At 48.8% G+C, this 11,363-nt stretch overlaps 2 protein-coding genes across 2 annotated transcripts; both read left to right on the forward strand.

Moving 5' to 3' along the window:
• Positions 1–1,359: 1,359 nt before the first annotated feature.
• On the forward strand, positions 1,360–5,698 carry LOC142588883 (ipis-1-like). The gene is made up of 3 exons (XM_075700700.1): positions 1,360–1,569; positions 3,144–3,552; positions 5,423–5,698. Exons 1-3 carry the CDS (start codon positions 1,406–1,408, stop codon positions 5,696–5,698), a joined length of 849 nt encoding a protein of 282 aa, XP_075556815.1. The 5' UTR covers positions 1,360–1,405.
• A 329-nt stretch (positions 5,699–6,027) lies between these two features.
• On the forward strand, positions 6,028–10,408 carry LOC142587201 (iris-like). Its single transcript, XM_075698078.1, has 3 exons — positions 6,028–6,247; positions 7,656–7,838; positions 10,126–10,408. Exons 1-3 carry the CDS (start codon positions 6,140–6,142, stop codon positions 10,321–10,323), a joined length of 489 nt encoding a protein of 162 aa, XP_075554193.1. The 5' UTR covers positions 6,028–6,139; the 3' UTR covers positions 10,324–10,408.
• Positions 10,409–11,363: the final 955 nt, after the last annotated feature.

Consider the following 11,363-nt stretch of genomic DNA (forward strand, 5'->3'; position numbering starts at 1 on the left):
CAATTAGACCTGTCGTAATTTTCCAGTAGGTGTTCCAAAACACAATTGGACATATCCAATTCGCTTCAATTTGAAATTTCCAACTCGTTCGAGCCATTTCTTTTTCTTACTTGGACGTGTTTTTGAGATACCCGTCAGTCTACGTTTTATGTACAGGTCGTATACGACGAAATTTATTGTTGTGCCTACTCAGCTGGCCCAAGAGTCGGGCCCGCCAAATACTGAAATTTGAAGAAAATCTATGACGCCGTTGAATATCGCGCTCGCTTCCACGTGCAATGCGATGTGAAAGAAGGTTCCCTATCTTGGGTTTTCTGCTTTTTTTTTTCCTTGTCATGATTTTTTGCATATGCCGCTGCTCACGAAGGAGCAATAAAATCAGATGGTATTAGTAGGTCTTTTGTGTTTTGTCCCTTTCGCGTGCGGCATGTTTATTTATGTACGGGACATTTGTGTTCCTGCGCCGGGCCTTGTCAAAGCGCGCCGAACGCGACCGCCTTTACAAAACATTTTAGAAAGTCTTTGAAGTGACCATTCCCATTTATCTATAAGACTACTACACTGTCAATAGGCAATTTTTATAGACCGTGCGTAAAGAAAATTTATGGCAGAGTCTATACTTAGTCTAAGAACCTGTGGAGTTTACACATTTCATCGGCTACTGTCCCTAGAATGTTTCTAGACAAATCACGTAGGCGATTCTGCAGGTAACCTATAGGGGCTCGTGGTCTCACACATTTTTACAGACTATCATCTAGTAAATGTCTATTCACAAAATGTACGTAGAATATTTATGAACCCTTTACAGAAATTGCTTTACAACGTTATCGACTACACTTTATACAGCGTCTGCACAAAAATCATGCAGAATGGTCTGTAGACTGTAAAAATTCGTTTTTGTAAGGGCGGTCACGCCCGGAAGCGCCGTGACGCTAGACTGAAGAGCATCGGCTTTTCGCCGGCTTCGCGTTATAACTGCGCTGCGCGGGGACACGCGTCCGCATTAGGCCGGGCTACATCCGCGCCTTTACGCTAGCGCCGGTGTATATGTAGCTGTGTAACATGTAGATAAATGTTTTAATGACGAGAGAAAAGATGAAGGAGGTGTAGACAAAGTGATAGACTGCTGTGCATGTACATAGTACCGTATTTAGCTTACTAAGCAGGCTATTCGTCGCCACGCCCGTTTCGAAGCGGACACCAATAAAGATCATCGATCATCATCAAAACCAAGCTCACTGTAAACCACTATACCAGACATTTCAATTTGCGTTGCGTGGTCAATAACCCCTCCCTCTTTACGTGGGTAGGGACCAACATTTGAGGAATCAACATCGACAACCAGCCAAACCAGCCCGTGCAGGGTATCGCGAGATCGGGCTGGCCGGCGAATTCGTCTTCCGCCATGGAGAAGGGTGCCAGCCAGAAGGCCGAACAACCGTCCCAGAAGCAGCAGCAGCAGCAACAAGCGCGGCCACCGGGGTCCGTCCAGTCGTGTGCGTCTTCGGCGAAGCCCATGGCTCCCGTTCAAGCGACCGATGAACCCGAACAACGGCAGGAGCGAGTGGCGTGAGTCTTTCCCAATCCTCGCACCGAGGGCGTTTACAAATATCGTCTTATCAGTAGTCCCAATTTGCAACAGGCGTTCAAGACTGGCTTCGAAATGGGCGCCCATGTCTCTAATTTCAGCAGAATATGAGAGTTCGGTTCTGTACACGTTGGCTGTTCGAAAAGTAACTGTGCAGTGGAAGTGGTGGTCCTAAAATTGGAAGCTTTACTTACGGCAGCGGCAGTGGCCATTGACAGCATTTGCTGCAAATGTGCATCACTGGCTTGAAGACGTGCCTGCAAAACGACGTTGCACGTTTATTTAATACTCGTTGGAGTGTTTGGCTGGTGGAGTTATCTGCGCAATGTGGCCGGGTAATGGCTGTCTGTAGCTCCTGAAGTGTATGATTGTTCTTGTACACGCGTCCTCTGAATGCACTCCGCAGACGTTATCAGACGAACTGCTGGTCTTGCGCTATCATATCGCACTTTAGACTGCGAGGTAATTCACAATGATTTAATTCACAGATTTATTTATAGCCGGCCACCATCTTGCGATCGCAGCGCCGTCTCTCATCCGGCGCCTTGCCGGTATGTGGGAGCGCGCTGCAGTCGCACAGCGGACGTGCTGAACTGACGAGTGGCAAGATTTCGCGTTTTTCTGGAAGGTGTCAACAAGTTTTTGCAAGACCCCTTTGGGACGGGACGGTGGGTTGCGCCACCAAGCTCTTGCTATTATACTGCCTGATGTCCTACCTATGTTTAAAAAGAAAAAAAAAAAACGTACGGTGAATTCCCATAACCAAATTTCTTGACCCCCTATTGTGAACTTTGTTTGTTTTTTTTACGTCTCCGTTTTTTGTCGTTTGCCTACTTTTCTTCCACCAATCTTCCAATCGCCTCTTACTAATCTCTATAGTGGACATTTTTAATTTCCCCATGCTCTCGCTGAACCCTGAGGGCTTCAAGGAGGCCAGGGGTGCCTAAACCGACCGCTGGGCAGATGTATTCACATTATAATAACACATGCTCCATTGTTTCCCTAGCTTTACCGCAGCAAGCACAAGCTTCTTCTTCGTTCTTATGTCTCGCTTTATAGCTGCGTGTTGTAAGGCATCCTGATCTCGCTTCGAAAAGTAGTGAGCTTCCCTTTGAGTTATCATAAATTGTTTCTTTCCAGATTTCGTTTTTTTCCTCTTAAGTAGTGACTCATGGCAAGTTCCATCCTTTTCCATTGCCGCCACCCATGAGATTATTTCAGCCTCTCTGAGTTTCCGCTTGACGGTCTTTGTTGCCGTGTTGCCCACCCTACAGGCCGCATACTTGCTGGTAAGCTTCCTAGTTCTTTTCCTTCACTGTGAATCAATGTTTTTTTCTGTACAGATACCTCAACACTCTCCTAGCCCATTTACACCGTTTGTCACTCGCGCGCCCTCTATCCCACGTCTGCGAAGTCAGTGTCGAGCGAGTGCGAGTGAGTGAGCGCGCCCACTTGGTGCTTGCATAGTGTGCGCACGCGTTCGTTCGGCTACAGTGTACCAGAATTCTAGTACACTGTAGTACGGCGTCCAAACTGACGTCCTTTGTGCACGCAGCGTGACCCCGGAGGAAGTGACGGCCCTGGCCCCGACCATGACGAGCGCTCTGCTCGCCTTCACGATCGAGCTGCACCAGAAGCTGCGCGAGGTGGGCGGCTCCAAGAACGTCCTCTTCTCGCCGTTTCTCGCCGCGGGCGCCCTGATCGCGCTCTTCCACGGCGCTAGGGGTCGCGCGGCGCGCCATCTCGCGCGTCTGCTGCACCTGAACGAGTCCGACGCTCCGCGCGCGGTCGCCTACTTCGCGCGCTGCCACGACCAGCTGTTCGCCTCGTGGCCCAACCACCACCGGCAGGGCTTCAGCGCCACGCACGACCTGGCGCTGATACGCGACCGGAACCTGAACATGCAGGCCGCGTACGTGGCCTCGCTGTCCCCCTGGTGTCGCACCGAGCCGGACTTCTTCGAAGTGAGCGAAAGTCGTGCAAGCAACGACGAGACATTTCTGTTCCTCGTTGCATACGAAACGCTTGCGCAAGACGTCTGGTGCGGGGCGTGGGAGAAAATAAAAAAAGCTGACCGGCGCAGCTTATAAGCAGCCCCGATACCTGTAAAACCAGAAGGAGCGGTGGAGCGGATGCACAGTTTTCCCTAGTAGCTCACAATTCAAGCACTACAGCACGCTGTATACACTAAAAATAAGAAACAAAAAACTAAGTTAGATGCACAAAGTAGAGAAAAGAGAGAGCAAGGAATACCGAAATACAATATCTCAATCTACTTCACATCTTATATATAACAGCAAACTACTTACATACTCAAGTAAAAAAAAAAAAAACAAGAAGTTCAGAGGGATAACAAGACTAATGAATATTCAAGTTCGTTAACAATAACATCATTTAACTACCTTGGTAGCGGACAAAGTAACATGTACTAAGACTACGCTTTCATATCAGAATTATGCTATTTAAGGCGTGTAATTTGTTGCAATGAGGATGCTTAATAAGGTGGTGTTTGTCGTTTCGCTGGGTAACTACGTGCTGAGAACAGAGCCGATGACCGGCAAATCTGTATGGACAGTACCATGTAACTCTGTTCGTTGTTACATGAGTGGTGCCCTATCTATGAGCTACTCGGCAAAACAGCAACAGGACCATCCCGCGACAGCGGCGACGGTTAGAGTTACTGTATATGCTAGTAACTATAGCGACCGTCAGTAACGTCCAGGAGGTCTTCTTGTGAAATCTTCAATTTAAATTCAATATATATATATATATATATATATATATATATATACACACACATGAGGGGGGTATGGCCCGACCTGGCATCTAACCCTGATTACTAAAACAACAAAGTAATATGCTCTTCGCGTAAAACTTTCAGGTCTCACTTTTTAGACACAGAGCCGCTGATGTATACACTCGGCGTCAAAAGCTTATGACCGTGTTACCTGAGAAAGAACCGGAACCTGAGAAAACCGGGGGCAGGCAGCCTATAGTATTCGGAGTGTCAAGCTATACTATACTCCATCAGAACAATGTGGCGCTGTCCAGTTTTACTGGCGACTGTCACAATGCTTATATTAACTCTACGCACAGAGGACTCGAGAATTAAACATTATTTTTCTTTAGATACCTGACCCATAAACATCTTACACCGACTGTACGTGCTCCTGCTCACAAATCGCCACTTCGGGTGTGCGTAATACGATGTGGTAAAGCAGGACATGGTAACATGGCGTGGTAGTATGGTAAGTAATATATGACGCGATAGAGAACGTGGCTAACGAATTCCAGGAAGTATACTCGTAAAGTATACGTGGGCATGATGTCTGTGAAAGACGGCACTCCTAATTGTCCCATCAGCCCAGGCGTATACCAGTGAGTCTTTCTTTCGCAGTTTTTTCCTTCTTTTTTGCGCTATTAGCCGTATGACACACAAGAGGCTTCAGACAAGAGTCTTCACGAACCAGTGCGAACACTATGTATATAGTGAGGGCCGACCCGGGCCAGTAGGCTAGGTATGTTAGCGTGCCATGGCAAGTCGAAGCGACATAACTTCTTGCAGGGAACACGTTTATTACATCGGCCAACCGAAACGCGGGCCTCCGCACCGGCGGCGGGAACGAGAGAGTGAGAAAAAGCTCTAGCGCATGAGCCCGGGCCTCGCTTGGTCCTGGTGTCGTGTAGGCGTAAAGGAAGGCGCCGGAGGCGCGCGCTCAAATATACGGGCGCTCACAGTATATTTAAGTGGGCATTAACTATAGACACACCGACGTCACTGCGCTATATGCCGCTTCCATGTACAAGCGCCTTCCATATATACGTTCCACACAGGCGGACATGGGCAGCGCCGTCATCCGCATGGACCTGTGGATCCGCGCGCTGACGGCGTTCGCCTTCCGCGAGTACGCCGTGTTCGAGTTCCCGCCGAACACTGGCCGCGACCCGGTCCTGCTCGTCTCCATCGCGGTGCTGTTCGTCAAGGGCCGATGGCGGCATCGCTTCGAGCCGGGCTTCGGCGACTTCCACGAGACGCCCAGCAAGATGCGGGCCGTGCGCGTCATGCGCCGGCATGGCAAGTTCCGCATAGGTGAGGGGTCGTGGGCGTGACTCCCGGTCGCAGCAGAGGCCGCGTGTCGATGGGGGGGGGGGGGGGGGCTTGATTCCTACGAGGACTTCGCGGTGCGATGGATGGCGGAGAATCGCGCAGGCATCGATAACGATCAACAATCGGAGTGAAGGCAATTGCCTTACGCCACCCCTTGTTGCAGTCAAGTCCATCCCCATTTTTACTCTTTTGTTCGAAACGCGAACTAGGGAACGCGAGTTTGAGGCAGGGCGTCTAATCAAATAAGGAACGTACGGCCGAGTACTTATGCATCTAGGTGCGTGTTAACGTGCCTCCACGTGGTCAGCATTATCCCGGAGCCATTTACATTACGCCGTCTCACTTAGTTTTGGATAACGCCTAAGGTTGTGCTCCTCGTAGGCGACTGCGGCGACTTGGATGCCACGGCGCTGGAGATCCCGTACCAGGACCCCAGCAAGACGATGGTAGTGTTCCTTCCCCGGATGGAGCGCCTCGCAGCGTTTGAGCACAGATTGACGCCGGCCAAGCTGCTCCAGTGCCTGGCTAAACTCGAGGAACGAGAGGTCGAGGTGAGCGCATTTCGTTGGTCGTCGTTTCACTGGGACAGTGATGGTGCTGTCAACGTCTTTGTTTTAAAACGTGGATACTGGCTCCGCAGGCTCAGGTTGATCTCGCATCGCCTAATTCAGGGAATCCAAGCCAGAGCCCGCGATATGTAGGAGGGTAGTGAATTAGATCGGCGGCCGTGAACTCACGTCCGGAGGCTATTCGGGTCAGTATAGGTGATACCGGTTCCTCGAGGAAGGTGGCTTTCTCGGATGTCGATTCTGTGCCGGTGCACTTCCAGAGGAGATGTGTCGCGTTGACCGCTTCTTGCGTGTTGTTACTCCTTGGGGAGGGTATAGCCTTTCGTCTTGCTCCTCAGAGTCAGAGTCTCAGAGTCTGACACGTTGGTGTGACACACCAACGTGTCACGCGAAGCAAATGACACGGAAGGTGTCCCGCACTGCAAATGCTGCGAAATAGACGGTTTTAGCTTCTCCGTAAACGTGTTACCCTTTGCGGATTACGGCGGGCCTTCCGATGCGCGTGGACGGTAGTAGAATAGGCAGCATATGCCTACCAAAAGACTTGCAGGAGCTGCAGTTGCAAACACTAAACATATTATGCTACAGATGCTTGTCTAAAAGTATAGGCGTCGACATAATCGTCAACATGCAGTCGTATTTTGTATAGTTTCGTTCAGCGAGAACACCAGTGAAACTCCGAAAGAAATTATATGTTGCGGTGAAATCAGTAATAAAACAACTTTTGTAACACGCATTTTAGAAAGTAAAAGCCCAACCAGACGTACGCGTCGGAACCTGCCTGCACGCGTCGCCTCACGTCTGGACGCGTTCGGCGTCAGGCACGGTAGCTGCGCGTAGCGCGTTGACGCGTGGCGGCGTCGAGACCTAGCTCTCCTAAATTTGTACGCCCGCGCCTGAAGCTGTTGGCCATCTCACCTGCGTGACGCGGCCCCAGATGAATATGGTGAGCCAATGTGACTTCCGGAACGAAGCTGTTTGATAACTAGCATTGGACTAATAGCTTCAAGAAAAAAAAATTTTAAGTTACATTTTAAACGGTTAATTGCCTTGTTTAACACATTACCTTACGTGTCCGCCGGACTACATTGAACATGCCTACCTGTCAGCATTACGCCACCGCATCAGAAACCCAAAATACAAACGACGCTCGGCAACTCACGCGTCGTGTGGGTGCGTGCCCTCTTCCTCCATCGGGCGCGACGTGGCGCCGTGTGCAGCGCGGCGCGTGCTGACGCTTTCCGACGCGCAATCTGGTTGGGGCCTACACCAGATTACGCGTCGATTACACCAGTACACGGACATGCTCGAACGCTCTAACGTGAGGCCCGAACCTATGATGTACACGTGGCTCCGACTCCGCGTCTTTTCTTTTTGGGCCCATATTAAGGTGACGATGCCCGTACTTCGTCTGAAGCGGCACACCGAGCTGGCGCGCATCGTGTCTTTGCTGGGCACGGCAGAGGTGTTCAAGAGCCGCGGCCAGCTGGGCGGGATCAGCGACGACAAGAGCCTGTTCGTGTCCACGCTCACGCATGTCACCATGTTCCACGCGAACGCCAGAGGAGGAAAGGTGAGAGCGGGCACGTGACGTGCATGCACATCCCCTTTCAAGCAAAAGTTATGATGGACTTTTGAATACATTTGTTAGAGTTAAATAACTTTATTCGAATGCAATTGCGTTGAAGAACAATTACGCAGGTGCAATCCCATCCGTTGAGCACGTAATTCAGATTTTTTTAAAGGTATGAGCTATTCGGCGAGACAGCAGCACCTGATCAAGGTCTGAAAAAATTGGGAGAAGGTTCGGGAAGGATGATTGATTGCTAAGTGCGCAAAATCGGGAAACGGGACGCAGCACAAGATAGAGACGCAGAGAAAGAGCGAGCGCATACTACCAACCGGTTTATTGCAACCTTGAGCCCGTTACAAAATAGAACGTTACGAGAGAACCCAAATGCGCTGGCTTAGATAAATGGAAAGAAAGATGCATACCATTACCCACATCTCCACAGAACTTTCAAATTCATCTGATTAGTAAAAAAGAAAAGTAATTTCTGCACTGTATAGCGATATAGATGTGTCATCTAAATTACACACAGGCGTTACATTTTGTTTTGATTAAAGACGCTTCCAAAATCTCTCGGGCACATGAGTTCTTGTTTCTTCCTATAAGATCTCGGCAAGATGAAATTGCGCCTGGAGCTAGGTGCAGGCACGCGCAATGCGCGGGCAAATTGGCCGTTTCATTATTTTTTTTATAGTCAGCCGATGCTCCCGTGCGCAATCTTTTACGCAGCGTCCCTTCTGCCCTATACGTGGGACTTTCCCAGACGTTAGCGAGATCTCATTTATACGACTCCCACCGCATACGGTCCGCGAGATTTAAGCAAGGTTTATTGCCGTATCGCCCGCCCATTCTAAGACCGTCAAGACGACAACCGCTTCTTTGTGCTTGGAGTCGGCCCTTGCATACGAAGAAATCGTCTCTTCGCGAGTTGCGGGCCAGCTCTCCCTAGGTGAAGATGATATATATATATATATATATATATGATAGGTCAGAATCAGCTGGGTTTCCGCAGTCGGGGCTTGCAGCGATACAGTTGAGACCCTGCTCCCAAGGCGTAAACGCGGGCAGCCAGAATGGCAGCTTCGCGTGGTGACGCAGAGACGTAAAGCAGACAAAACACAGAGCGAATATATATTCCAGTGACCAAGGGTGTTCTATACTTCGTTGCTGGTGCAAATGTTTGCAGCACTGTGTCTACATTGGCCTACAAAAATGTCTTGAAGAACGATTCCCACATGTGCGTGGGATCCGCAGTAATCTTTTATTTAAAAGACGGAGTACATTGGTATCTTCAAAGGGCCAACGACTGAACGTAACGAGTTTAGACAACATTTACTCTCTCACGAAGGTCCAAACGCGAAAAAGAGATACTTTGAAATCCACGTTTGTTGACGTATACCAACCGCTCGAGGTTTCAGCGCGAAAAATTATAGCAGTCAACTTCCCACACCGGAAGTGACGAAAATCGAGTTAAAAAAGAACCTTAATCATGCTAAGCTTATTTTAAACAGACTAAGTCCCTTTTGAATGTTCTGACTGCCTGTAGGTCTGTCAGAATACAAGCCTCCATGTGCTCTGCACTTTAAGGCAGCGAGGCAAAAATCCAATGCGCGTGCAAGCGCCTCTTCACTGTAGCTGGCCATGACTGTTAATAAGAAAATTTGCTTTCTGCTTCTAGAAAACGTCAACGAGCCTCCTCGCCCCTGTTGCTGGACCTTCAGTTGTGTCTAAATGAGGTTGATATGGTCCACTCGTCGCTGGCATATGTCGCTGGCAGGCTACTGCAGATTCAGACTACCATGGTTTTTTTTTCTTTTTTTTGTCACAATGTTTGCAAACACAAATCACCAGTTCTGTTAATTTTTTCTTTAGCTCACCCATCTAAAGTTACGAATCTTAATTTTAAATTAATTGCTCGACTAATCGTTTTCGTTTATTCGGGCTAAATTCTGAGTGGAATTGGCCGAACTTGTTCTTTGGCTTGCCGGTTCATATACCTAAAGCAATAACGGTATAGCGTTTACAAGACGGGCGCAAAGTCGTCAGTGTATAGCGTCCGTCTCTTATCACTTTCTAGTCTCCGTCTGGTAAACGCTCCGGTTATCGCTTTTTCTTAGTGAATACCCGGCCCCACAAGGCCTGTTCTCTTACTGACGGGTATTAAAACCGACTCGGGTATCTTACTGATGGATATTAAAACGGACTTGGGTCTCTTACTGACGGGTATTGAAACGGACTCTGGTCGCTTACTGACGGCCATCGAAACGCGTACTCCGGTCTTAATCCTTAGGTGGCGCCCTCGTCCGAGCCCCAGAGCACCACAGTGTCGTCCGCGGCCACTTCTGCGGCGTCACTGGAGCCGGTCAGGTTCACCGTTGACCGCCCCTTCATGTTCCTGGTCATGAACAAGGACCCCGACGCGGTGCTGGTCCTTGGCTCCGTCAAGCGAGTCTCCTCCAGGAAGGCCAAGGCGCAGTCCACTAATTGACAGCAGCCGAGGGTCATCGCCATCACTAACGCTCGGATAGCGCTCGAGCGCCTCTTCGTGTCACCAATCCAGACTTGACGTGAAATAATAGACACACTATCCAACGTTGTCTTTTTATTTATTTATCTCCTCGCTAGTTATCAAATCCCTCTTGCGACTATGTGTAAATTGCGGGAATGCGCGAATATTCGAAATATTGCTTTTCGAATATTCGAAATGCTTCTTTGCATCTCGACGTATGCGTGATATGTAAGTATGATATATAAGTGATACATACGTGATACGCGATATACGTGATATATACGTGGTATATACGTATACGTGGTATATACGTGATATATACGTATGATACGTATACGTCTCAAGCGCAAACACGCCATGGCGAAAGCGACACAACGGGACACCGTTGTCATTTTCAAATATTCGAAGTGTTTGCTTCTATTCTAAACAAGAGAGAGGTTAGCAGGAAGACGGAGGCCTAGCTGAAGTGAATAAACAGTGTTAGAACGAGGAATGTCGCGGATCTCATCGATGTTCCTCGTTCTACGGCTTTTAGTCACGTGCTTCCGTTCGAAATATTCGTCAAACCTAAAGCGCGAAAAAGACTGAAAGGCGGGCCAGTTGGTTTGACTTCATTGTGTGACTTCATTTGTTCTCGTTCAATGTGCGCAAAACTTTCGACAATAAAGCGCGAACACACACCGACAAGAAAAATAACAGAACGGGACAGTATTGTCCTTTTCGATCGTTACAAATACCTGGTTCGATTCCAAATAAGTATTCGCTATAACTAAAACGCTAACACAGATTACGTTCGACACTGTCATGCGCACGAAGTTTCTATAACTTACAAAATTCAATATGTCAACAAGATCAATTCATAACTCTTGCGAAACGTCTAATTCGAAAATATCGCAATCGTTCGTTTTTCGCACATTCGATTATCGGCCTTGCCCTGTGGTTTAGAATACCTTTGTAGCATGCCTGTCGTTGAAGAGGGACCTTGCACATAGCCGATTGGCCGCTTGAAGCGCACGCCC

Source organism: Dermacentor variabilis, chromosome 7, assembly GCF_050947875.1.
Source record: "Dermacentor variabilis isolate Ectoservices chromosome 7, ASM5094787v1, whole genome shotgun sequence".
Taxonomy (NCBI): domain Eukaryota; kingdom Metazoa; phylum Arthropoda; class Arachnida; order Ixodida; family Ixodidae; genus Dermacentor; species Dermacentor variabilis.

What these genes read in the sequence shown, in the direction of transcription:
- LOC142588883 (XM_075700700.1), top strand. Translation starts at nt 1,406, where the DNA reads ATGGAGAAGGGTGCCAGCCAGAAGGCCGAACAACCGTCCCAGAAGCAG. An exon ending in CAACGGCAGGAGCGAGTGGC is followed by an intron (nt 1,570 to 3,143) that starts GTGAGTCTTTCC and finishes TTGTGCACGCAG; the next exon opens with CGTGACCCCGGAGGAAGTGA. An exon ending in CCGAGCCGGACTTCTTCGAA is followed by an intron (nt 3,553 to 5,422) that starts GTGAGCGAAAGT and finishes CGTTCCACACAG; the next exon opens with GCGGACATGGGCAGCGCCGT.
- LOC142587201 (XM_075698078.1), top strand. Translation starts at nt 6,140, where the DNA reads ATGGTAGTGTTCCTTCCCCGGATGGAGCGCCTCGCAGCGTTTGAGCAC. An exon ending in TCGAGGAACGAGAGGTCGAG is followed by an intron (nt 6,248 to 7,655) that starts GTGAGCGCATTT and finishes GCCCATATTAAG; the next exon opens with GTGACGATGCCCGTACTTCG. An exon ending in CGAACGCCAGAGGAGGAAAG is followed by an intron (nt 7,839 to 10,125) that starts GTGAGAGCGGGC and finishes CTTAATCCTTAG; the next exon opens with GTGGCGCCCTCGTCCGAGCC.